General features: G+C 47.7%; 1 protein-coding gene across 1 annotated transcript in view; it reads right to left on the reverse strand.

Annotated features, from left to right (window-relative positions):
* Positions 1–5,798: 5,798 nt before the first annotated feature.
* BMERB1 (bMERB domain containing 1) overlaps positions 5,799–27,926 on the reverse strand; it is a 113,049-nt gene continuing 90,921 nt past the window's right edge. The window contains exons 3-6 of the mRNA XM_028168058.2: positions 16,908–16,981; positions 11,226–11,340; positions 9,804–9,886; positions 5,799–7,321 (exon numbers count right to left, since the gene is read on the reverse strand). Coding sequence (XP_028023859.2) covers positions 7,209–7,321; positions 9,804–9,886; positions 11,226–11,340; positions 16,908–16,981 — 385 coding nt within the window. The 3' untranslated portion in view covers positions 5,799–7,208. The remainder of the gene's footprint in view (positions 7,322–9,803; positions 9,887–11,225; positions 11,341–16,907; positions 16,982–27,926) is intronic.

The following is a 27,926-nucleotide window of genomic DNA, read 5'->3' on the forward strand; positions in this document are numbered from 1 at the left end:
ATAGACCCCAGCCTTCATGACCTTCCCTGAGTTCCAAAGGGCAGATTCGAACAGTTGCTAATCAAGGGAGGAACAGCCAAGAAACCACCTGCACTACCTGAGACAAGATTAAGGGAGTGCAAGCCCTGCACACACCCTAATGTTGTCAGCAGCCCCACCCTTGAACTATTGCTATAAAACTCATCAAATCCTCCTGGGTTGAGACACACAATTTTGAGAGGCACGAGCCTGCTGTGTCCCCCTTTTCCTGGCAAAGCAATAAAGCTATTTTTTTCTACTTCACCCAAAACTCTGTCTCCAAGATTCGATTTGGCACCAGTGCACAGAGGCTGAGATTTCAGCATCAGTTTCTAGGGCTGAGTTCCACGTGGACTTGGCAGAAGTAGAGGGAGGGGAAGGGTGTGGGGAGGACATGAGGGGTGTAGAGAGTGGATGGGGGTGCAGTCAGGGTCAGGAGTGACTGTGGAACTATATGCCCAGGATGGTGCAGACATTGGGGAAGCACGTGGAACGGGCCTTGACCAACATTTAGGTTACAGCAACTTTTGTCATATGGCAGCGTGTCCACAGCTCTGCTCACTATCAGCTTCACGAGGGCAGGACCTGGGTTGGGCTCACTCACCCTGCATCCCCAGCCTCCAGCCCTCCAAGAACCGCAGGCAGGTTTAGGCAGCCTTTCTGTTTTTCCAGCTTCCTACATGCAGATGTAGGCAATAATAATCCACTTCGCCCCGTGCCTTGCTCTAACCCCTTCCCATGCACCATCTCGTTTACCACCACCCACCCGCGTGGTTCTCTCCATTTCACAGATCTGGACACTGAGGCCCAGAGAGGTGAAGGAACCCCCCCAGGCTTACACAGGGAGTGGTCGATCTTAACCCCGGCAGGCTGACACCAAGCTGGAGCCCTTCCTCACTTTCTAGCTTCCCTTCCCTGCAGCTAATCCCGCTGGGCAGTGGGTTTTGTTCTTAAAACCGGTGAAGAGTCCTCCCCTGCCCTCCTCTTTGATGCCGGTCTCCCTCCCTAGAACATAAGGTACCCGAAGGCAGGACTGTCCCGCTCTGATTCATCGCTGTGTTCCCTGGTACCTGCCAAGGGAGGCATTCACGAGCAGAATTCACGAACACATGAAGGGAAAAGTGACTGGACATTTGCTCCTCAAACCAGCTTTCCTGGGAGTCTCGCCCCAGCCCCTGATGGCCATCCAGCTGTCCTGAGTCTTGGCTGGTGGCCTTGTGCACATTGTCACTGCTTCTTCTCAAGCTGCAGATGAGCTGAGTTGTTGAGCCCCTGCAGCCCAGGGCTGTCCAGCCAGCACGGAATAGAAAGGTTCATAAGAGCCTCTGCAGCTGCTGGCATGGTCATGAGTCACCTCTAATTGAGCACAGCTCAACAGGGAGTGGGGTGGTGATGCTGCTGGGATTAGAAATGAGAAATAAACACCTGGGCCTGGCTCTCACCCCAGCTCTCAGACTCGAGTCCTGGCGCTCTACCACTTACATGCTGTGTGACCTTGGGCTAGTCACTTCCCCTCTCTGAGCCCCAGTTCCCCACCTGCCACATAGGAGTGATGAGCCCTCCCTCCAGCGGGATAGAGTGTAAGGGAGCACTCCCTGCCTGATGCATCTGGCTCCCACGCCAGCACCTTGCTAAAGTTCTCGCAGCAAGCCAATCCTGTTGCAAAGTGCTGTAGGCCTTTTTCATAAAATTCTTACGGGTGCGTGACCTCTGGGTCAAGTTGGATGCTGCGGCACACACCCTCCTTGACATCGCCTGATGTTCCTTCTTCCTTCACAGCTGCTCCTACTCAGTCTGTTCCCTTAAACGTTGGTGTGATCAGGGGTCTGAAGCTGGAGGAGCAGTGAGGAGGGAGGTGGGAGAGACACACAGGGGCTAGATTGAGTAAGGCTTTGAAAACCAGATCCAAGCCCCAAGACTATGAGGATGGAGGGGGAGGTGCAGGAGAGTTTTAAACTGGGAAGCAACACACCCGGATAGATTTGCACTTTAAGGAGGCCATTTTGGCTTCAAAGTGGTGCACAGGTAGATCAGAGAAAGGCTGGCAGGGAATCTGAGACGTTCTTGGCACGAGAATAACGTGTGAAGGTCCAGGAGAGGTGCCAACAGAGAGCATGGCCAGAAGAACCAAAAACCCAAAGAAGCTTTCTGCGGCCCCAGTTCAAAGAGGGATCCAAGCAAGCAGGGGGGATGAGGCTGAGACAGAGGGAAGGGGGCAGGGTACAACCTTTAAAAGAATGACAAGAGCCACTGAGGATACAACATAAACTGGTTAGAACCAATTAGGCCCACGATGGCAGATTTGACTTCCAGTGGACCTTGAGCCTCATTGTACGCTGGTAATCAGCGTATGATAAATGACACACCCACAGGCACCATGACAGCTCCAAGGCCAACCATAAAAGGCCAAAAAGTGGGTGGTGGCCCAATTCCTGGAAAACCCTGTCCCCTTCCCCCGAAATCGTTGGAATAATCCTCTCACTTATTAGCCTATGAAATTACCCAGCCCATAAAAACTAACCACCCCATATTTTGGGGCCTGTCGCCTTCTGAGGTGGCCCACACTCTGTCTATGGAGTGTGTATCTCCCTAAATAAACCAGCTTTCCCACTTAGTTCTCAGGGCAGAACTACCTGCTTGTATCCCTCACAGGCATCCTATGTGAATAAATCTTCTTGCCTATCACTTTGCCTCTTGCTGAATTCCTTCTGCGCTGAGACATAAAGAACCTGAGCTTCAGTAAGTCCTGACACCAGGTGAGTGATTCTACCTAAAAGACCGTGGGTTTGAGTCCCAGCCCATGGATTCAAGTACCAATCTGAGTTTTGGCTGGATTCGAATCCCATCTAAGGTGTGATTGGGTTCGTGTCCCAATCTGAGACCAGGTGTGTAGTTTCAGGAGCTTCAAGGGAAGAAGGAATAGAGGGTTGTTTGTTAGTGTGAGGGATTTGCTTAAACACTGATGGGGAGAGGAAGGACAATTGAGGCTACAGGAGGGGGCCGGGGTTGGGGGAGAATGAATGGCCATCCCACCACTAACTGCCCATGGCATCCTGGACCATTTCCTCATCTACAGAGTGGAAGTAATAAAGTAAGAAGATAGGGCTAGTGGGTCCCCAGAGAAAGAGAATCAGGCATGGCTTTCTTGACATGAGAACCCATTTTGACCTAAGCCATTTTGTGATCTAAGCCTGGCCACGATTCTTGCCCTTGAACAGGTCCTAGTCATCAATGATCTTAAGGGGACAAAAGAAGACAGGAACAGAGAAAAGGCAGTCAAACAATAGTGCAGTGATAAAGCGGAGTCCTAGTGCCTCCTCAAGGGCTATACATCACAATCTGATACAGTCCTTGAGTTCTGCAGGAACTAAGGCCCCCACCCAGGTGGAGGATGGAATGATGAGGTTGACCCTCCTGACTTCAGTCAACTAAGGCTTGGACTCTGTCGACCTTGGGCCCAATTCTATGCTGAATTCTCCTCTGCTCAAGCCCATTCATGAATATGCATGTACCTTTAGCTTAAAACCTCCCCAATTTTGCTGTTGGGGAGGCACTGCTTTGGGAAAGATCCCTGATGTTCTCCTTGCTTGCTGCAAGTAATAATAAATCCTTCCTTCTCCTGATCTTTGACTTGGTTGTGTCTGTTGGCTCAACACCCACCAAGAGGCAAACCCAGTTTTCGGGTACCAGTAATAGGATCTGCCTTGTGGGGTTGATGTGAAGAACAGAAAAGAAAATGTGCGTTCATGTTCAGTGGACAGCGATAGGCTTTCGATAAATGTTTCTCCACTTATCATGGTGTCCCCTCCCAACCAACTTCCAAAAGGAGTAAGTCTGGGGGTGTGGGACCCCGAGGCCTGCAAGGTTTCCCAGCTTTGCAGGCAGCCCTGGTGATCTGGGAGCATCTTGAATAATTACTTTCTTCTGCTCTTCTGTGAAAACCTCAATAAATGGTGTGGTTTTTGGCTTTAAAAAATCAATAGGAATGGTAGGACCATAAGTTAGATGTTCCCCAGAGCTCAGTGGGTGTACTAGAGGCAGGATTTTTATGAGGGTTTTGATTTTTTTTGGCTTGTTGGAGCACTGAGTGACTGCTGTCTAATTGGTCTGAGGTCAGGCCTTCCACACACACGTTTTCCACCAGGAAGGGAGTGTGGCGGGTCCTTTGCAGCCTGAGTTTTTATTGCAAGAGTGGGAAGAATCTGCATAGCCGGGTTAAATAGTGTCACCCTGAAACCGAGCGGGACCCCATGGGGCTCCTGGGCATGGAAGCCTTTCTGTCTCCTGTTTCTTGTTTGTTGGGAATAGACCCCAGCCTCCATGACCTTCCCTGAGTTCCAAAGGGCAAATTTGAACAGTTGCTAATCAGGGAAGGGAGGGGACACAGAGACAGGGAAGGAGCAGTGAAGAAACAATAGTGCAGCCTTGGAGAAGGGTCCTGGTTCTGCCTCAAGGGATACACATAAAAATATCTTTGAGCTCTTTACAGAACTAAAACCCCCAATAAATGGAAGATGTTGTCATTCTTTATTCCAGAGAAGACCACCTGAGGCCAGATTAAAGGAACCAGAGAAGCTCATCAAGAGATTACCTGAGACCAGATTAAAGGAGTGCAGGCCCTGCACACACCCTAATTTTATCAGCAACCCTACCCTAAACCATTGCTCTAAAACTCCTTACCAAATTCTCCTGGGTTGGGACACACAGTTTTTGAGGGCAGGAGCCCACAGCATCCCCCTTTGCCTGGCAAAGCAATAAAACTATTCTTTTCTACTTTACCTAAAACTCTCTCTCCGAGATCTGATTCAGCACCAGTGCCTAGAGGCCGAGTTTTCGGCACCACTCCTGCCCCCAAATTCATGTCTACTTGCCATCTCAGAATGTGACCTTATTTGCAAATAGGATCTTTGCAGAAGTTGTTACATAAGAATCAAGATCTGTCATCCCAGATTTAGGGTGGACCCTACATCCAATGACTGGTGTCCTTATAAAAAGAGAGGACCAGAGACACAGACAGAGGAGACCACATGAAGATGGAGGTAGAGATTAGAGCAATAAGGGATTGCCAGGGGCCGCCAGGAGCTGGAAGAGGCAAGGAAGTATTCTTCCCTAGAGCCTTCAGAGGGAGCACTGCCCTGAGGACACTGACTTCTAGCCTCCAGAACTGTGAGAGGATCAATTTCTGTTGTTTAAAGTATATGCTGGTTGAGGGAATATGTTATGGAAGCCCTAGGAAGCTCATGCAGCCTGGCTTCATGCTTGGTCTAGGGCGGTGCCCTCTGAGGCCAGATGGTGGCACTGGCAGTGGCCTGAGGGAGCCTCTTCAGCTTCATAAGGGCAGGAAGTGTTGTGTGGGCCGAAGCTTGGACTGAAGCAGAAGCACATCAGTGACAGAGTGGGAGTGGCTGATGGTGCACTGCCCACCAGGAGGGGCCATCAAACTCAGAGGTATTTTGTGTCAACTCCAAAGCTGCTGTGACTAGAGAGACCTTCAGGTTAACTTTAGATTCACAAATATTTTTTTAAAATGTGATCCGTTTAAATTAGAACCTTACTTCTAAGAGTTTGTCTTAAGGAAAAATCAGAAATTCAGATGAAGCTTTATCCCCCCGGATGTTTATCCTGACATTACTTATAATACTGAAAAACTAGAAACTGAAAAACTAGAAACAGCTTAATTGTCCAACACTGAGGGACTGGTTAGATAAATTACGGTATATCCACAAGATGGATTACTAGGCAGCCATTGTAAATATTAATGAAGAGTGTTTAATGTTTACAAAGAGCTTTTAATGATGTGGCAGAACGATAGTGATACTATGATAAGTGGAAAAAGAAAACTGTTATAGAATGGTACAATAGGATGCCAATCATGAAAAAAAATTCATAAAAAAAGAAAGAGAGGAAATGTGCCAAAATGTCAGAGTGGCTGGAGGAATGATGGGAGTTAAAAAAACAAAAACACTTCTTTATACGTTCTGTACTTTTTAAATGATTAACTATGTACACGGGTTACTTCTATAGTCAAGAAAAAAGTAAAAACTTTAAAAATGCTGTGTACGTGGTTTCCATTTTTATTTTCTCTGATGGATGATTGCACATCAGCAAATCTTGAGTTATGCTAACTACTTAGGCCGGTCACGACACACACACACGTACAGAGAGGTCACATGGGCTGTGCCGGGCTGGCTGTAGCAAATGTACATCAAGTTACACAGGTGGAATTGTTAGGCTGGTTAAAATACACCACCGAATGATGGGACACGGTTGGGTCAGGCCGCCTCTCCTGCCTGCCATTGTTGTTTGCGGAGGTCTGTGTGTTAGGCTGGTGAGTGGCGTCCTGCTGGCACTCCGTCCATCCGGTGGCCCCCGGGGGTGGAGAGTGCCTGGGTCAGCATCTGCTCTGGGTCCCTTCTCATCTGCCCTTGCCTCGAGTTGGAGCTCCCAGCTCTCTGCTACCTCTCCCAAGTACTAGGTGTGCTCCAGCCGGGGCCCCATCCCCACTCTGCTCCACACACCTGGGACAGACGTTGCAAGGGAAGGAAGAGCCAAGAGCGAACGGACACACTCCTGATACAAGCCGTGCCCAGACACAGGAGGGCAGGAAGCGGGAGATGTGACCACGACACCACACACAAACTCAGTCTTTACAGATGGGCCCTCTGTGTCTCCAGACACGTGGGCTGTGTGGAGCCCTCCAGGACACAGCCCCTGGGAGAGGACAGATCGGGGGTGGAGCCGTTTGGGGCAGCCTGACAGCAGAACTAGGAGGGTGGATGGGGGATGTGTCCGACATGGTGCTAGACTGTGGAAAAGTCACGACTATACACACCTGGGGATCATGCCCCCTCCCAGTTCATTCACACGGTGGGTTAGATACAGCTAGATAGAAGTGGAGATATACTTTTTCGAGGGAGGACCTTTCCTGGTGGTTGGATAAACAGTGAGACAGACTCCTGGGTTCGGCATGCTCTGGGGAGGGCCATGCGACGGTGAGGGACTCCCTATTGCTACACTCTGTACAGGGCGGCCGGGCCCGCCCGCCGCACCCACGGCCCCTGGCGGCAGTCATGGGCTTGCCTTCAATCCCTTCCGCCTTGGAGAGCTCTTGGGCCCCGGTGAAATGGGGGCTATGAAGACAAGAGGGTGGGAGGGGGTCCCCGTGGCCCCGGGGGCACCCCATGTGGGGGCTACATGATATTGCACTGGGTGGCCCCGCAGCAATCCTTGATGAGCGCCAGCCCCGTCTTGGCTACCGTGGGCTTGCTAGGTGGGGGCTCGGCTTTCTTTTCTGCTCGGGAGCCTGCAGCAAGGTAGGAGAGCAGAGGCAGAGAGGGGAAACAGGAGAGAGAGAGAGGTGAGGTGAGGAGAGCCCTGATCATCTGCAGCCCCAGTTCCATCCCAACCCTGGCCAGGCCTTGCTTCAATGTCACAGATCAGGTGGTGTGGAGAGCTGGCATGCATTTTATATGGTCCTGGTGACTGTTCCCACCTCCCTGTAGGCCCACTGGCTTTCAGTCCTTGGCTTCCAACTATAGCTTTTAGCCCTTCTCCTATTCTGTTCTCCTCACCATTGTATCTGCCAACCCCAGCACAGAGTCTGGCATTCAAGAAGTATTTGGTGAGTGGATGACAGAAATTTTGTTTAAGTCACTTTAATCTGAGGCCTCATATCTTTCAATTCTGGAAAATACACATTATCTCTTCAGATACCCTCACCTGTCATTCTCTGTTCTCTCTCCTTTTGGAATGTCTATTAAATGTAAGTTGGACCTTATTATTCTAACCTCCATGTTTCATAACTTCTTTTTCGTATTTCCTATCTCTTTGTCTCTTGGTGCTGCATTCTGGGTAATTTCCTCAGCTCTGTCTTCCAATTATATGAATACTCCCTTCAGCTATGTCTCTGTGTCTAACCCACTGAGTTTTCACTTCAGTGACAATAATTTTTTTTAGAAGGCTAATTGTTTGCTAATCTACCTATTCTTTTTTCATAGCATCTTGCTATTTCATTTTGGGTATTATTCCTTCTCATATCTCTTTAATCATTTTAAATATACTTTAGATAGTCTGTTAGTTCTGGTTCATGGGAGGACAGACATCCTCTTTGTTTCATCTACTGACTCCTCTCATGGTGGTTCAATTCTTCATCGGTTTTAAAATTTTTATTGAGAGATCATCTTCATGGGGGTTGTTTTTAATCTGTGGGCTGTGTATTATGAGAGCTGAAGGGACTCTGCTGAGGAATTTTGCACTTGCTTTGCTGGGGTCCCAGAGACTTCACTGGTTTTGGATTAATTTTAATGTTTCAACTTGGGATTCCAGCACCAGATGGGTGGTGTATATTTGGACCCCACACTGGGCCTCTTGCATGTGGTGCAGGCTTGGTGTTTTGATTTCTTGCCAGGATTCTTTTTTCTATCCATAATCTTACATAGAAGGCAGGTTTCCTTGCTCCTTCTCCACAGTGTTCGGTGGAGTTTTTCTAGTTTGCCTTTCATGGAAGAGACAGTCCATTGAGGATGCTGGATTTAGGCAGGGACCATGTGGCTTATGATTTTAAGGGCCTGCAGAAGGGACCAGGACCCTTCTATTTCTTTATTCCTTCAAACTGTACTACAGTGTTCTCATGGGATGTTAATGGATAGTCAGGGAAAACTGGGTTTGCTGCTTCAGTTGATAGTGGCAGCTTTTGGGCTGTGTCTTCCTAGCAAGATTTTCTGTCCCTTTTCTTCTGATAACAGCTCATGTCTCTGTGGCTACAGGAGTGGGCATGTGACACAGATCTAGCCAATCACAACTTCTGAGCCTCTTGGTGAGAGTGATGGGCCTAGGAGGTGGGAACATGACCCAAGAAAGGCCAATCAGAATCTTATATATTTAGATACCAGGAGAGAATCACTGGTGTTGCCTTGCTGCTACTAAGTTATGGTTCTAGAGTTCCGGCCCCAGGGAGAAGGCCTGTGTAGTAGGAGAAAATGAAGCTAACATGCAAAGAGGTGCCAAGATGATAAATGGAAGGAAAGCGAGGGTTCTAACAGTGTCCAGTCCCTGAAGCCCTGGTTCCCACTGCTCTTTTTCCAGCAAATCCTCTTTTTTGCTAGGGCCTGTTTGAATTGGGCATCCATTTCTTATAACTCAAAGTGTGGTCTCATTGGGCCAACAAAGAGAAGGTAGTTCCTAGACAGCAGGACCCATTATCACTTTAATATGCTAATGGATATTGGAAGCCTACAAAGACAGGGTCAAATACACAGCATCTCCTAAACTTATTTCACACAGAACCCTTTTTGCTCTGAGTATCTTGTGAGGCTAATATTCTGAGAAGTAAACTTCTGGTTCCATTCCTCCAGCGACTCCAACTCCAATGGAGGCCAAAGCTCCATGGCCCTCAGTCCTCACCTTCTTGCCTCAGTGGCCGCCCAACTCCTTCAATGAAGTGCACCAAACCATATGATTAGAGAGTGACAGCTGCTGCCAGAACTAGCTGCATAGTTTGCAGAACCCAGTGCAAAATGAAAATGCAGGGCCCCCTGTTCGAAAAGTCTTAAGAATTCCAAGACAGCAATAGCAGGGCACTAAAGCAAGCATAGTGCCCTTCTAGGCGTGAGGCCCTGGGGAACTGCACAGGTTTCTCACCCATGAAGCTGGCCCTGCCTGCTGCCATCTTGGGCTCAAGTTTGATCTGTAGAAATCATTTTGTTGTGCCCCCCCTCAGTTCCAAGATCTCTTTTAAATTTCCTTTTCTCTTGGATGGGGGGAGAAGGAATAACGTATGCACTCACTGGCTGGAGATTTGGTTACTTTGTCTAGAGGTTTTAACTTGATTCTCAGAAAATCGGCCATTTCCTTGTCTTCTTCTTGCTCCCTGTGTAGACAGATGTGTAAAGACAAGAAGAAAGTACAGTAAGCTAGGAGAGCATCAAGGAACAGATGAAATGAGGCAAGAGTGTGGGATCATGTATCAGACTTTGTGGATGGTGCATGTGTATTGCTGTGTGTTATGTGTGGTGGTGCATGTATGTTGCTGTGTGTTGTGTGTGGGTGGTACATGTGTGTTGCTGTGTTATGTGTGGATGGTGCATGTGTGTTGGTGTGTGTTATGTGTGGATGGTACATGTGTGTTGTGTGTTATATGTGGGTGGTGTGCATATGTTGTTATGTGTGTATAGTGTGTGTGTGTTTTGTTTGATGAACCTACTCTGAAGCAGAGGCACATATCAGTGATGGAGTAAATGGCTACTCCCGCTAGTGTGAGACCCCAGGGCAGAGGCAGGAATGTTACAGGACCCAGCCTCCCTGCTGGAGTTTTAGTGAGTTGGGCAGCCCCTCTCCTGACCCTGCACCTTTAAGTTACCCTAGACAAGGTACGTGGCAGGTCTCAGAGGGCAAGTCACCTCAGCTCTTCCAAGGGTCACCAGGAGCAAAGTCAACAGTCCAAGCCTGGTTGAGTTGGGCAAGGTGCATCCTAGGGGCCTCGGAGGACTCAGGAGGACACAGAGAATTAAAAGGAAGTTGCCCTCTGGTTTGGAAGAGGCCCTCTGAGCCTCTCCCCTGTGGACGACTCCAAAGGCCTTGCTCCAGCACAAAAACATTCAAGAATCAACATTCACATCTTTCCCGTGCCCCGGCCCCCTGGGGAGCCTTCAGGTGCACCATGGCTCCAGGGCCCATGGTCGTCCAGATCCAGGTGGTAAGTGCATCTGCAAATAGAAGACCCTGAAGGCTAGGAAGGGGCATCAGAGCCATCCAGGAGAGGGGAAGGGAAAGAACAAAGCTGGGAAGTGGGCAGGCAAGGAAGCAAGTCAGTACCAGGGGCAGAGTTTCTGTAAAAACCAATGGAAGTTTCTGGAAAAGTTGACTTGATGAACTGGGAGAAAGCTCAGTGAAAAGAATGTGCAGGAAGCTCTGCCATGTGTTATGTGATGTAATTCCTCCCTAGTTACCTCCTCAAATAACATTCACTTAAGATCCACAGGCCTTTGCAAAACATTTTGGAGCTGGATTTGAGTTTCTCTTGAATGTGAAGTGGGTCCTCAGGCCAGAAGGCCAGGATTCATTTGGATCCAGTGTTTGGGGAGCGTTTGCCCAGGCCATGACTGTTGCAAAGCTGTGAGTCCTGGGAGCAGGTGATGGGTTTTGGAAGGAAACTGAGTTGTGCTCTAACAGTCCCAGTCCTGTGCTCAGGGGACATACCGCCCACTTACCTTAGCCGCTCAACCTCTGCATCGTCCACCAGGAAGTCCCTCTTCTGCACCAGTTTGTGGATCTTCTGGATTAGCTCGTCCTCTCTCTGCTTCTGCAACTTGGTTTTTTCTTTTTCTGGGAAGAATAAAACATTAGCAAAGACAGTTTGAGTGTAGCTGTTGAAAGCACTTGAGTCCGAGGGGCCAGGGTTGGAATCCTGGCTCTACCATTTAACTTGCTGGATGAACTTGGAGAAGCAACTTGACCTCTTCAAGCTTCTGTTTCCTCCTCTGTAAAATACACAGTGAGGCTTGAATGCGAGACTGTGGTGATGTTAGTAAATGACTTTGCGTAGAGCTGGCCCGTGGTGTGTGCTCGGTAAATGCTGCTGCTGCTGCCAGGGGGTCGTGCAGAAGGCAGAGGGGAGGAGGGTACAGGCCGGGTGCAGGAGGGAATTACTCTATAGCGAGGCTCAACCAATCTGTCAGAAGGAAAGCACCCATGCTTTCCCATCCTGTTCCAAATACCAAGGGCTAGAGTGCCATAGAGGAAACAAAAGAACGAGGGCTGGACACAAGGACTGAGAAAACTAGGAGGGCAGAAACTTTTTCAGAAGATAAAAATCATGGGGCAGCTTGTCCATCTGCCTGCTGGAACTGGCACTGACCGTTTCCTCTAGATCTGGGGGCAGAACCAGAGGCAAGGAGAATATAATATTTGGATTAGAGAGAAAATCGGTTTCTTTCATTAATCAGAAGGGGAGTGAGGAAGTGGAGTGGAATTGCTAGCGGCCCCTGGATTCCTGCTCATGGCTGCGCTGACGATGGTAGCATCATTCCTCTCGAGGTGGGTCCCGAAATCTGATTCTGCAAATCACTCGTCACTACCACAGAGCCTCCCTGCCCTCTGCAGGCCAGTTAACTACAGCGCCCTTGGACTTGGGGAGTGATGTCACCGTCCTCTCCAAGTTACCAGCGACAGCCCTCCAATAGTCCCCTGTCCTCCGCCAGGCCCCAGATCTAAGCCAGAGTCACACAGCAACTGGCAGGGCCCCCAGGAACTCACAAACCTCCCTCTCCAAGTTATTCATCCCCGTTTTCTATCTCTTGCCAGTTCAGGCATCCCCCAGCCTCCCCAGATACTCAGCTGCAGCTCTCTGATCATGCAGCCCCTCCCAGCAACTCACGGGAGAAGCCACCTACTCAAAGGGGTCTGTGCTAGCTTACAAACCAGTCACTGACCTAAGTCTCCACGCCACCAGCCAATGCTGTTCACCTGCTTTCGCCTGTAACATACCATTTCTGCCAGCATCTCTCACCTACCTCCAGGTACCACCCACCTGTCTCCAGGTACTACCTAACTACCTTAAGCCCCGCCTACCTACCTGCAGGCCCCACCCACCTACCTGTAGGCATCACCCACTTACCTGCAGGTATCACGTACCTGCCTGCAAGCATCACTCACCTGCTTCCAGGCACCACCCACCTATCTAGGGACACACTTTTTTTTTGCCATCATCACCCACCTACTTGCCAACTTTATCCCCTGCTGGCATCACACACCTGATTCCTAGCATCTTCACGTGCTTGCCGATGTGACCCTCCAACTTGCTTCTCATCTATCTCCTCCAGCACATTTCCTTAGCCCAGGCCACCATCAGCTCTCCCTGGACCATGCCATGGCCTCCTAACTGGTTTCCCTGGCCTGTAGACCCTATCACAACTGTGAGCCCTTGCCATAGAATCAGACAGTCCTGGCTTAATGCCCCAGCTCCTCCCCTTCCTAGCTGTGTGACTCTGGGCACATTCCTCAACCTCTCTGAGCATCCAGTTTCTCAACACAGATAATCATAAAGTTGTTGCAAGTTTTAAGAGAGAGAAATCAAGTAAAACACTAGGCTCACAGCCTGGTGGATAGTAAGAGTTCATGAACAGTCAGCTGCTACTATTATAGGCTATTATTTTACATAGTCACTGTTGTTTTAACGTTTAAGTGCCCTCTAGGTTAAATATTTACCAAACGAGTTACAAAAGAAATAAACACTTATTTAATGAAGGAAAAGCAAGTCTCATAGCATAAGTGTGCAAAATGTAAGTGCTTAATAAATTGTAGCAATTATCACTGTATTTGTATTACCGCGAGCTTTACATTTTTATTTAATCTGGTTTCTCAGCCTTGGTGCTATTGACATTTGAGACTGGATCATTCTCTGTCATGGGGGCTGTCCTGTGCACTGCAGGATATTGGGTATCATCCCTGGCCTCTACCCACTAGATGCTGGTAGCAGCCCCCTCTCCTAGTTGTGACAACAAAGCCTGTCTCCAGACACGGCCCATGTCTCCTGGGAGGCCCAACTCACCCCTGCTTGAGAACCACTATTAATTCTTTCCAACAACCCTATGAGGGAGACACTATTTTTATGTCCAAGGGGAGGGTATCATGGCCTCTACAGCCAGGTCTAAGCATCCCCAGCCCTGAGGGGGCGGTGGTGGCAGTGGAGGTGAGGTGAGGCATCTTGGCTTGTTCTTGAGAAGCCCTGAAGGCGGGGAGGGCTCCAGGTGTTCTCTCTCATCACAGTCTGGTAAATTATTTTCTGACCCCAGCTGGAGAAACATGATTTTCTTGGCCATTTGGTGTTCTCTTTACTCAATATTTTTATTGATAAATTGCTGGGAGCATCATTTTTTTCCCCCCTAAACTCAGCTAAATCCATCTAGAAACCTGGCACTGGCCCAAGGAATGCACAGAAAGGCTCTTAACAAGGAGTCAGAGGAGGAGGTGGGGAGAGGTGAGCAGGGAAGGCAGGAGAGGAAAGGGAACTTTAATATCTGAATTTCTGCACAGAAGTGATTGGGAAGATGCAGTCTCCCAGCAGAATCAATGGAGCTGCCGTTGAGGACCTGAGCTCTGTTGCTAAGTGGCCCTCTGACCTTGTGTGCTTCCCAGCGGAACAGTTGATGGCATTTCAAGCAGAACTTGTCCTTCAGGGGGGCTGTCCCCTCCATACAGGGTTAGCGTTCCTGGCTTCCGCCCATTGAGTGTCAGTACCGATCTCATCTTTATTTAAACTTTTGGTATATTTTTTTGCATGAATTTTGGTATTTTAAATATTGCATGAAAATATGATTACTGAATTTTTCATGCTCCAGCTGAGCGCCTTGTTCTCCTACCCTACTCCCAGTCCTGGTCAGTCATGCAGCCCAGACACTGTGTCAACCAAAGACTCCCACCCCCAGCCATTTCCCACCCATTTCCCACCCATTTCCTACCCATGCTCTAGAGGCTGCCACGGCCCCCGGTGGAGCCCCTGTGGCCTGAGGAGGCCGTGGCTGGCCTGGTGGCCACACACTCGTGTCTCCTTTGTCTCAGTGGCACCCAGTGGCACTGAGCCAGCAGTGGGCTCTGGGAATCCTTCCTCTCAAGAGGGAGACGTCAGCCCATGTTGGGCCCATCATAGTCCCCTCGGAAGTTGAAAATTGGGACACAGAGGCCCGAGAGTTGGGCTCTTGTGTGGGAAAATCACAGAAGGGAGATGAGGTTGTAACCGAGCTGCACCCTGTGGGGCCTTCCTGGGACAGACCCTTCCCCCATATCGTCTGCTGTAGCTCTTCTCTGAAGTCCCTAGATAACAGTATCTGATGCACATTTCCTGAGTTGTTTTACAGATGCTAAAACCCCCACCAAATGGAAGATGTTAACTACTTGATGACCGGGAGCACATAGCCCCCAGGCCTCCTGGAGCCTGAGGATTCATAATGCTAACCACCCCCTCCTCCCCGAGTGACACCGCCCTGTTGCCTCACCATCCACCAATCGGAGAACTGTGCACGAGCTGATCACATACCCTGGGACTCCCCTCCCTCACCTGGCCTTTAAAATGCTTTGCTGAAGCCCATGGAGGAGTTCGGGCGCTTTGAGCACTAGCTGTCCTGGACTCCTTGTTTGGCCCTGCTATAAACGCTGCACTTTCCTTCACCACGACCCGGTGTCAGTACATTGGCTTTACAGCCTGCGGGCAAGCAGACCCAAGTTGGGTTTGGTAACAAAGTGGCCTTGCTTGGCTCATGTGCTACAGAGGGAGAAAATGGAACATGCTCCAAAATGGAGAGTAAGAGAGAAAGAGACAGAGAGAGAGAGAGAGAGGGAGAGAGAAAGAGAGAGCAAGGGCCAGAGAACATTCCACAGCTTTCCTGCTTTCCTGTTTTTGGTTCTCGACCCTTGTGAGTTGGGCTGAGCTTCCTGCCTGTTTGAGAATAAATAGTATGCCCTTGCCACCCCTAATTTCATTTGGAAATACGCTATTTGGGAATAGGGTCTTTGTGGATGCAATTTTAGTTAAGATGAGGTCATACTCATTGGGTCAGCCCTTAATCCAATGACTGGTGTCCTTATAAGAAGAGGAGATGACACACAGAGAAACACAAAGAGAGGAAGGCCACACAAAGACAGAGGCAGAGACTGGAATAAGGCAGCTACAAGCCAAGGAACAAGGACTGATGGGAACCACCAGAAGCTGGAAGAGGCAAAGAGGGATTCTCTTTGAGGGAGGGAGCATGGTCCTGCTGACACTTTGATTTCGGACTTCTGGCTTTTCTCAAAGAATAAAGTTCTGTTGTATTAAGACACTAAGTTTGTGGCAATTTGTCAGGGCAGCCCTAGCAAACTAATACAATAGTGCCCGCAGGCTCCAGGAGTCTCCCAAGTCCTTCAGTAACTGCCCGTTTTGTGTTTACATAAGCTTGGATGGGTTTTTGTATCTTTCAACTAAATGATCCCTCGGAGTAGTATAAAATGAGAGACTTGGCCCAGCGGCTCTCAGCCCTGACTGCCCATCACAACCATGTGAGAAGCTTGTAAACGACCAACGCCAGAGCCCCATGCTAATCAAATGGAAGTTTCTAGTGGGTAGTGTCTGGACTTGGCTATTTCCCCCCCCCCCTCATTCTATTTTTTTCTGGCCACACTGCAGGGCTTGCAGGATCTTAGTTCCCTGACCAGGGATTGAACCTGGGGCCATGGCACTGAAAGCGCTGAGTCCTGACCACTGAGTAGAAATGTGTTCAGTTAATGATAATAATAATAGTAATAATAATAATGGCACTTATTTATTACGCACTCACTATACGATGGGAACTGTGTTAAGTACTTTACATGTGTCACCCCTCGGTCAGTCTCACAACAATTCTTTGAGGTAGATAGCATGATTGTCCCAGTTTACAGACGAAGAAACCGAGTTATAGTGAAGTAACTTGCCCAAGGTCACATCATTAATAAGTGACAGATCTAGGTTTGACTCCAAAGTCAGAGCTCGTAACCACCATACTCTACCTGTTCCCAAACAGGATAATAAGAGTAATCATTGCTAATATTTACTGGACTCTTTGGACCAGCTATCAAGCTAAGCACGTGGCTTGTGTTGTTTCATTTTTCGCAGTGAGATTTATACCCAACGAGTTAGGTACTATTACTATTCCTACCCCATTTTCAGAGGAAGAGAAGTTGAGTCTCAGAGAGATAATGTGACTTGCCCAAGGTCGAGGAGGTGGTCAGAATTAGGACTTGAACCCGGGTCTGCCCGATGCAGAGTTTGAACCACATGATCAGGGAGCAAGCACTGCGTTGCAAGAATGAGGCTGCATTAGGGCCTTCCAGACGGGGGCTCCGAGCAGCTGGTTCATGAGGTGGGGGTCCCCCATGGTTACCTGGGATGGCGACCAAGTTCTGCAGCTCCTGCTTCAAGTCCATAATGTCGTTGCAGAGCTGGATGTCATCCATCCTGGGGAAAGAGGACAGTGCACAACAGCAGGTTACATCAACAGAACTCTACACCCTGAGCACCACCCTGGTTTCAACAAAGAGGGCTAATGGGGGAGTTTTGTCCTCTGTAAAGCCCACACATGCTCTTTAGAAGTTTTAAACCAAAAGTAAAAACAAACAACAAAACAAACTGCCCTTTATCCCATGACTTAGAAATGATCAATCACAGTTAATAACACCTTGATAGAGTTCCTTCCAGTCTTCCCATGCCTGGCTTTTGTTGGCATACGTGAGAGACTTCATGCTGTGGGTTCAGTGTTTTCCTTTTTCAGCTATGTGAAAAGCTTTTAAACATTACAGAAATTCACCACATAGACAGAAAATCTCCCTCTGTCCTTTAGAGAAAACCATTGTCAGTGGTTTGTTATCTGTTCCTCCAGATTGAAAAAAATGTTTATGCTTATACTACCAAAGATGACACCATCATTCATGCACAAAAAACGTTTTGCAATTTGCTTTTTTTAACTTAATGATATGTCTTGGGCATCTTTCCATGTCAGGATATGCACATCTCATTTTTAATGACTATATAGTATTCTATTATATCGATCTACAGCGATTTATTTAACCATTCCTCCCATTCATAGGTATTAGACTTATTTCCAGATATATTCTAGGATAGATTCCTAGAAATAAAGGAATTCCTAGCTAAGTCAATTCCCAGAAATGCAACTGGAGGGTTAAGTGACATGAACCTTTTAATAGGAATTTCCAAACTGTCCTCCAGAGGGACCATGCATGACATTCCCACCAACAGTGTGAAAGGAAGCTCACCCCTATAATCTCAGCAATTGGGTTGCATATACAATTTTGCATTATGTATTTCATGTGTGTGTGTTGCAATATTAACTCATCTTACTGTAAACAACATTTGTAATGGCTGCCTGGAATTTCACCAAGTAGATTTATCAGAGCAGTTTTAATTATGCCCTTATTTTTTTTTTTTGGCCACACTGCACGGCTGTAGGATCTTAGTTCCCTCACCAGGGATCAAACCCTGGCCCTGGCAGTGAGAGCACCAAGTGCTACTGGACTCCCAGGGAATTCCCTATGCCTTTATCTTGATTACTTAAGTGGGCTTTTTGAGTTGTTTGTGTTATTTTATTTTATTTTTTATTTTTTAAATTTATTTATTTATATTTATTTTTGGCTGTGTTGGGTCTTTGTTTCTACGCGAGGGCTTTTCTCTAGTCGCGGCAAGTGGGGGCCACTCTTCATCGCGGTGCGCGGGCCTCTCACTCTCGCGGCCTCTCTTGTTGCAGAGCACAGGCTCCAGACGCGCAGGCTCAGTAGTTGTGGCTCATGGGCCTAGTTGCTCCGCGGCATGTGGGATCTTCCCAGACCAGGGCTCGAACCCGTGTCCCCTGCATTGGCAGGCAGACTCTCAACCACTGCGCCACCAGGGAAGCCGTTTGTGTTATTTTAGCTGCGTTAGGATGAACATGGATTTACCTAAGGCTTTTCTTTTGTGTTGGATTATTTGGGGTGGGGGCTACTGATTTTTAGTAGAACCACTGAGTACAAAGGGTATGCCATGTCTATGGCCATTGAGACATATTTCCAAATAGCTTCCCCATGGGGTGTGTGTGTGCCTTCATTCTGCATGTCTTTATTGAGCATTTACTACGTTCACCAATGGCATAGGCTCCAGGGATGCACCAGCTCCCCTGCCCTCATGAGCTGAAATTTAATCAGGAGAGACAGAGGGTGAACACAAATACAACAGAACGTCAGACGCTCCGAAGAAGAGTGAAGGAGGTGAGGGGATGGAGTGGACCACTTTGGACACATCAACCTTCCGTCCCAGGAAGAGATGGAGGAAAGCATGAATATTCTCAAAAGGCTCAAGTGAGTCTGCACAGCAAGTAGGGGCAGGACCAGGACCAGAAATCAATTTGTCTGAATCCACTGATCTTTCTGCCTCCTTCCTTGGCGTCTTCACCAAGAACCTGATCTCCATTCAGAAGTGCCATCCACAGACCAGCTTGGGGCCCCCTGCCCTGCCCGTGTGACCCCCAGCATCCCAGCTTTCAGGACGAGTGGCAGTAATGTCTCGCTTCAGCCTGCATCTCCTGCTCCTGTTGCCAGAGGCAGGCACTCCAAGCGCTTGTCAAACCCTGCCCTGGAATGTCCTAGCAGGTGGCAGCTGCCACAAATGAGCTTGGGGGCTTTGCCAGAAGGGTACAAGCTGTTCCCCTGGGTTCCTATCTGCGATCCTTCAACCGGAGGTGCGCCAGAATCCTTTTCCACATCTAGCGTGGAGGTGAGGCTCCATCAGTGGTTCTTAAGGAGGATGATTTTGGTCCCTGGGGGCATCTGGCAATGTCTGGAGACATATTTGTTGTTACCGCTGGGTATGTGGGGGGATTGCTACTGGCATCTAGTGGGTAGAGTCCAGGGATGTTCCAGAACATCCTACAATGCACAGGGCAGCCCGCCTCAGTAGAGAATTACCTGGTTCAAAATGCCAATCATGATGAAGTCGAGAAATCTTGGGTTATAACCACAGAATTGACACAGGTACCTGATAGATACTTTTTGAAAGATGAGAGAAGGAAAGATGATGAAAGAACAAAAGAGCGGCAGGTAATGTTAGAAGCAAGAGTACTGGCACCAAACATCTCTAGTTCAAAGGGGCCGTGTGCCAGAAATTCTTGTCTGAGTCTAACTTTCCTCATCTTTGAAATAGGAATTATAATAGTACAGCTTTCTAGGATTATTATGCATGTCAGGCACTGAGCACGTGTCTGGGACATACACAGTACAATGCTCAGTAAATCATATCTGTTGCTATTATTAGCCGTTAGAAAGAGGCAGGGGGGAAAAGAAAGAGAAAATGATGCTGGATAAGCAGGGTATTTGAACAAATCGAGCTAACGTTCAACCTTAAAACAACTTTTAAAGATTATATTCCTCTCTATAAAATTTTTAAAATAAAATTCTTATCTGATTGCAGAACAGATTCCTGATCATTGTAGAAATTTTGGAAAATACAAACGAGTACGAAGAAGGAACCTAAGATTACACATAACCTTGATCCATGTGCACCAGAGGCCACTGTTCCACTCCGAGTGTTTGGGTGAATTTCACGCCAGTCTTCTTCCTACATGTAACCCAGGTGTGGTGGGCTTGCCCTGGGGGGCCTTCACCCTTTGTCCATCTCGAAACTGCACTTAGCATGTTTTGAGTCTTCCCAAGCACATCCAAATTCACCCCACATTAACAAACAAGGTGAAATTCTTGTGACGCTCTCACAGAGAGGCATGCGTCAGAACCCCATTAAGATTCCTAGTAGATAGCACTGTTGTTTTCCTCAGATTTTTCTCTTGTCGCCAGCTTTCCATCTCTTCTCTCTCTCTCTCTTCCTCTTCCACACGCCTCGTGGTCCTCGGATCTGTCACCTACAAATTGGCACTTGCCATCTACCTCTACAAGGATTAAATTACGAGCCACTCCAGCTGCTGACCTTCGACACCCCCTGAAAGGAGTTCAGGGTAGAGATCAGAAACGAAGCACTCTGTGCTCTGGGAAAAACTGGCAGAACAGGTCTTCAGATAGTCGGATATTTTCAGGAGATGATTTTATGAGCCCAATCTTGCATCTCCTCATATCTAGAAAAGCACTAAAATCCTTCATGGTGACGTCTGCTCGTGACTAGCAGTAACTTTCACGAGACTAGCAGAAACCTTCTGCAAAAAATATGTGCTTGACTGCATGTACTCCCCCTTCACCAAAATCACGTATATACTGACCTTCCCCGCTACCTCTTTGGAGCAGTTTCTCAGAGCTATCTGAAACGCTGTCTCCCGGGCCATAGTCCTCATTTTGCCCCCAATAAATCTTAACTCACAACTCTCACCTCTCACCCACACCTCTGTTTCCTCAGATGTAGGATGAGGGGTTTCAAGGATCCTGGGAGCCTTGTTCTGCTAGCATTTAGAGGTGATAACTTGCTTTAGACCCTGCCGGACCTGAGTGCGGAAATCAGTTCCACCGCTGACTGGCTGTACGACTTGGGTGAGTCCTTTCACTGCTTGCATTGGTCTCAGTGCTCTCACTGTTGAAAAGGAACCATTCCTTTGTCCTGGGGTTGTATGAGAATGAAATAACCTTATCTGTGTAGGGCAGGCAGCCCTATGCTTAGCACAAACATAGTAGGTGCAAAGGAAAGGCTACTTCTGTCCACCCTTCTGCCCTGGGTAAGGAGGTGAGCGGCTAGGCTGCCAGCTGGCAGACACTCCTGAAAACTCTTAGCCAACATTCGTGCATCAAAGAATGAATCTCACTTTCTGTGCTACTTCAATTTCCTGCAACCTAATGGCACTGAGATGGTGAGTGTGTGCGTTTGTTTGGTGTTCCTGGATTAATGAGCTTAAACGCTGTCCCTGGGGGAGAATAAGTGTTGAGACATCTCCAGGGAGACCCTGGGCTCAGTCATCTCTCAGCACCACGCTGGGGACCAAGCGACCAGAGAGATACCTGCCACACGGGCTCAGGTGACACATCCATGAAAGGGACACCTTTATGACATGTCACAGAAGGCCTGTTTTCTCCCCGTGGCACATTTATGGTCTGCGTGTTAACTGGCTTCTCCCTTGATTGTAATCAGACCCTCATCCGGGAGGGGACACTGTTCCTAAAAGAATGTCACCTCCCTCAAGCATGGATTACTCTTCTCTCCCCCAGGTTTTTCTAGATCATCTCTGTTTGGATTCAGAAAAATTACTAATACTGAAAAACTCATCAAGTGGAACTCTTGGGGTTTATGCCCTTTTCTGTGTGTATGCTGCATGTCAATTACAAGTTTCCCTGAAAAAATTACCAACAATATTTTTCGCTTTTGTTTTAGACCTAAAAGGGTACTTTTGGTCTTTTAAAAATTATACACATATTAAAGACAGCCTCCCTGTAAAAATGTCAAACAACACAGAAGTATAGTAGTAGCTGGCATTTATTAATGTTTACATACTATGGGTGCCAGATTCTGGGCTAAGCATTTTATAAAAATCATCTCAATTAACTCTCACAGCAACCCTATCAGGTGAGTATTATCACATCATCCCTTGGATGGTGTTAGGAACTTGCTCAAGGCCACAGAGTAAGTAATAGGAACTTGAACCCAGGCAGTCTGACCTCTCAGGTGGGAATGTTAGAGAACTCTTGACCGATACCACCGGCCTTGGCCAGGCCTCACTTGCCTGAGTTTTCTCACAGCAGGAGGTCCCAATAAGGAACATGGTGCTGCCACCCAAATCTAACGGGAGAATTTGGGAGGGGCCAAAAGAGGGAGGAGACAACCAACCTCCCAGAGTCCTTTGCGCTGGAATCCATCTTGGCTGAGAGAGACACGTGCCACCAGGAAGGACCCTGAGTCAGACCAACTACGGGCCAAGCAAGATGACTGGCCAGAGACAACCCGGAAATTAACCCCATCACCATAAAACCCGAGGCTGCGAGCCACGTGGCAGAGCAGTTCTCCTGGGTTCCCTTACCTGCTACTCTCCACTCAGGCGCCCCTTCCCAATAAAGTCTCTTGCTTTGTCAGCCCGTGTGCCTCCTCGGACAATTCGTTTCCGAGTGTTAGACAAGAGCCCACTCTCGAGCCCTGGAAGGGGTCCCCCTTCCTGCAACAGGAATATCGAAGTCCCATCTCATATGGTGGTTGGAGTTCAGGGAAGATAGAGACCACAGTAGTTTGGGGGAAGGTTTCTCGGTGCCACTTATGGGAGGGGCACAGCCTGGATGGTCACAGAGAAGGCTCCCAGGCACTCAGGCAGAGGGGGCAGCTCAAACACTGACTGTAGAAAGGAGTGTGATATCAGTGTTATGTGACAGGGAAGAGTCCACTGAAATATTGGTGACATACAGGTCTTGGTTATGAAGGACTTGACATGGGAGCCATCTTAGGTTCTAGAGTGAGAGCATGGCAGGGCTATATGTCCATGAAAGCCAGTTTGGCAGATATGGTGACCAGTGTGTACACAGCAAGGAGAAAGAGCATCCTCACTCTGAACTTTCTGTTTAAGGTGCTCAAGGGACTTCCTGGAAGTTGTGTTTGCACTTGAATCTCCAGTGGTGTAAACAAACTATGGCCCATGGGCCAAACCTGACTCCCTGCCTGCTCTGTTGGAATCCATGAGGTAAGAATGGTTTTCACATTTTTAAATGGTTGGGAAAAAAATCAAAAGAAGAAGAACATTACTGGACACATGAAAATTATATGAAATTCAAAGTTCAGTGTCTATAAAAAATGTTTTATTGGAACACAGCTGTGCCCGTTCATTTACCTACCGTCTGTGGCTGATTTCACCCTACAATGGCTGAGTTGAGTAATGACGACGGAGACCATATGGCCCAAAGTCTAAAATTTTCACTAGCTGGCCCTTTATAGAAAAATTTCATCCTGATCCTAATCTTTGGGGAAAAAACTTGGAAAGTAATCAGAGACTAACCGAGTTCTTGGAGATGGAAGAGCTCTCACCTTATACAGATGAAGAAGTAAATGCCCAGAGAGGGGACTATTGATCACTGAGTCATTGATTTGCTGAGTTGTCCAATAAATCAATCATCTAGACAACCTAGATGATTATTGACAGCCTACTATGTGCGGGCTTCCTGCCTCAATTTTCACTTCTGAGAGACATCAGGAATCAAGCTGGCTAAGGTTCCTGGCCACGGGGTGGGCCCACGGGGCGGGCCCATGGGGCTCTCAACCACCTGACACTTTGACTGAGGGCCCAGCCTGCTTTCTCCTCTGGGCACCAGTGGGGGATTAAGCTGTGCACAGTGAATATGAGGTCAGCCAACAGATTTCCTGCAGCACCTGCTAATGTGATCTGGCAGTTTCTGCTAGGGCATTTGTCCTTCACATCCTTCCCTTCACTAAGGACATACTAATTTTTGTGATTTCATGTATTTTCTACTTTTATTCCCCTAATCTCTTGCCAAGAAGAGTGCTTAGACTGAGACACGTAAGTCATACCCTTGGATGGCTCAGCAAGCTGTGAAGGGTTCTGGTCCTGGGTTTCCCTAATCCTAGCCCTGAGGCTCTCGGGTGAGTGGTCCACAAAGAATTAAAGATGTGGACAAAGATTAAACTCCAAACAGGTAAGACAGAGAGATGAAGGGAGAGGGAAAAAGGAAAAGGAGGAGGGGGGAGGGGAAGGAGGAGGGGAGGAGAGGAGGGGGAGGAAAGAGAAAAGAGAGGAGAAGAGAGAAGAGAAAAGGAAACACCATGAATGTTCAACAATAGGGCATCAGTTACGTATATTACTTTCCAAAGATACAAGGAAGAACTCTGCAACCGTTTAAAAGTTATTGCTGGACAGGGACTTCCCTGGTGGTGCAGGGGTTAAGACTCTGAACTTCCAATGCAGGGGCCCGGGTTCGATCCCTGATCAAGGAACTAGATCCCACATGCATGCCACAACTAAGGAGCCCGCCTGCCGCAACTAAGACCCAGTGCAACCAAATAAATAAATAAATAAAAGTTATTGCTGGCCAGGCTGCAGTGTTTTCTCAAGAGGACCCCAGGAGAAAATACAACCAACACAGAATGGATGTGGTAAGACACAAAGGGTTCCCAGAGTCAACAAACAAAAACAGAGGATGCCCAGTTATAGTCGGATTTCAGATAAATATGGAATCATTTTTAGCATAAGAACGCCACGTGTGATCTTTGGAACATGCCTATCCTAAAAAACAATCTGTCATTGATCTGAAATTCAGATCTAACCGGGTGTCCTGCGTTTTCTCTGCAATCCTACAAGAAGAGGGAGGCCAGACTCTGGATTTCAGCCTTATCACCTAAACCGTCGTTAGCCCAGGGGGCCTGCTCTGTGCAGGGCAGGAGGGAGAGCTCCTTCAGCCACAAGGTTAGAATAGTGGCCTCATCTCCCAGCCTGATCCCTCTCCGTTCCCCCTGGACGGTCCCCCGTTGACGAGTTCGAAGTGATGTGGGAATTTGAGAAGACACAGGAGAAATAGCAAATACGGCCAATGGACTGGTAAGAGTAGAAAACTGGGGACAATGTGGAAACATATGTCAGGGGCCTTGAAAACATTTAAACTCTAGTCTAGTGATTCCATTTCTAGGATTTCATCCTAGGGAGATAATTAAGGGCACCATAAAGATTTAGCTATGATTATGTGCAACAGAGCCTTGTTTGCAATAGCAAAACACTGGAAGCAACGTAATTGTCAACAATAACAGAGGGCCGCTTAAATAAAGGATGCGATGTGTGCATAACGAAATTCTACCCAGGTATTAAAAATGATGCTCAAAAGAGATGTTATTGATACAAGAGAATAAACCACATCAAAAAGTGGTTAAGAAATGTTAGGATCCAATTTTGCAAAATACAGATGCTTAGAAAAAAGACAGGAAGACTTCATTCAAAATGTTACATTTGATTATTTTGAGGGATTTTTTTTTTTTTTTTTTTTTGCTGTGCCACGCAGCTTGTGGGATCTTAGTTCCCTGACCAGGGATTGAACACATGCCCTCGACAGTAAAAGTGCAGAGTCCTAACCACTGGACCGCCAGGGAATTCTCTTGAAGGAATTTTTATTTCCTTCATCGGCTTCTCTGTATTTTAAATTTTTGTTTGTTTTTTTCAACATGCATGTATTATCTGGATGATTTTTAAAGTTTTTTGTTTTTTGTTTTAAATTACCATGGGCCACTCCATGGCCGGTCACTATAGCTGCAGCAGAAGGCCCTCTGTGCCCTTGTCTCTCAAGCCTCATTTCTAGCCATAGAGCCTGCATTTTGGGCTAGCAGCCCGCCTGCATGCCTGTGTGATCCCGACATGCACCCTTCAAGCCTTTGCTCCCTTCAACGCATCCCTCACGCGGAACACCTTTGTTTCAGTCTAATTCCTACGCAGCCTTCGGGACGGCCCCAGCATCTCCTTCCAGAGTCTTCCTGATGCTCCCAGGCTGCATCACATCCTCTTCCTTCAGCTGCACAGCCCCTCACCCCCCTGATAATCATCTGGGCACTTGTGTTTCTCCCTAAATAGACTGCACCCTTTAAGGGGCTTTGCCTCTTCGCTCTGTGATTCTAGCACGTCACACATGCCTGACACATCTCATTAAATACGTGATGAAGAGAGGAAGGCACGCTGGCGGGCAGGCACGGAGGAGGACACACTGTCCTGGACATTTATTGAAACAAGGCCTCAAGACTGCAAGTGCAGATGGAAAATTCTCAAATCCCATGATAGAGACCCCACCAGGGTAATAGCATCTATCAAAGGCGGTGAGTCATCCCCAGAGAAATCCAATTAAACATCCGTATTTCAAGTGATCCTGCTCTGCATTCTGCTATCAATACCGTTTCTATTCTGAGCTCTCTCAGCATTTGGGCCTCCTGTGCCTTCCATTGTCTGATCCCTGCTGAGTTCCTGCCAGAGCGACCACGTCTTCTCCCCCAAACCTTCCCTCCCACTCCCAAGTTCATCTTTCTTTCCTGCTGACACTAACAAAAGCTAACATGCATTTGAGCAGTTCCCAGGGGTCAGGAACGGGGTCCAGCTCCATCTCTTTAAATTCTCACTATCTATAGGGCAGGTATTATCATTCTCCACTTTATAGAAGGCTCAGAGAGGTTAAGTACATCACCCAAGATCACACAGCTGGCAAGGGATGAAGGCAAGATTTGAAAGAAGACAGTTTGACTCCAGAGCCCTGACAATCACCACTACGACAAACTGCCTAGAAATGTTGCCCAGATGTACCAGGTTGTCCCCTTCTACCCTAGTACCCCCATCCTTTGCCCCGTCCTTGCTGTCAGGAGCCTTTTAAAATACTTTCAACCACTGGCCATTCCAAAATGTGAGCTTTCTTGGGTGACGGGTTTAGCCCCATCCTGTAATTTCCATTAGCCGTCAAATCTACCTCAATATTTTAAAGTGTTTTTGAAAAAATAAACCAAAATGAATAAACATCAAAATGTTCTGGAGACGGGCAATAGACATTTTCCCCAGTTTTGTGTAAAGTTCAAGTAAAAAAAAAAAATCTTGGGAGAAAATCAGGTGATTTTTATTGATCTCTACCACACAATCAATAAAAAACTGTGGGCCTGCTATTGGAAATGCAGCCTTCAGATAAATCCCCTGATGCCTCCTTGTGATCAGACTGCTGGCTGGAAGCGCCTCCTATATAGGAATTCTAAAGTTGTCATTCCTTGCATCTGAGCATCTAACGACAGAAGGAAAAAGTCTTAGAAACACAATCTGCAAACCCCAAGCCCCAGGAAAGGCTCCCCGCCCAAAAGGTAGCCTGTGGATTTGGCCGCACTGTCCATACTCTTAGCTTAGCCCTGCTGCTCCCATGAAAACACCCGAGCACCCCTCTGTAAGCCCTGGATTATCTACAATCACCACCCACAATTTCCCTTAGACTCACTGCACCATCAAAAGCAGATCTGCTTTTGATGATAAGCACATTGACATTTAAATCACCCTCATGTTTATTCAGCACCAGTGATTAGTGGCCTTCTTTGTATGGAAGCAGGATCCGAGGGCTTGGCAAACCACAAAGAAGCAGCAAGTTTCCTCTGCTGGATCCTCTAAAGCCAGGACAGGGCAGGGGTGTAAACAGTGGTGCTTCTGGCAAATATTTAACGACTGGCTGGGAGTCGGGGAGGGAGGGAGAAGCCTTGGTTTGTGTCATTTGCCAATATCCATGGTGCAAATAGTCCCACCATGGCAGGTTTGGCAAGACTCCTGAATATCACTGGCTAGACCCGACAGGTGGGCAAACTGGAGAATGCCTCTTTAACATTATTTAAAAAAAATTTTTTTAAAGTACTTTGTCGATGTTTTAGTTTTTATTTATTTATTTTTATTTGGTTGCACTGGGTCTTAGTTGCGGCAGGCAGGCTGCTTCATTGCAGCTCG

This window comes from Balaenoptera acutorostrata, chromosome 15 (assembly GCF_949987535.1).
Source record: "Balaenoptera acutorostrata chromosome 15, mBalAcu1.1, whole genome shotgun sequence".
In the NCBI taxonomy this organism is placed as follows: Eukaryota; Metazoa; Chordata; class Mammalia; order Artiodactyla; family Balaenopteridae; genus Balaenoptera; species Balaenoptera acutorostrata.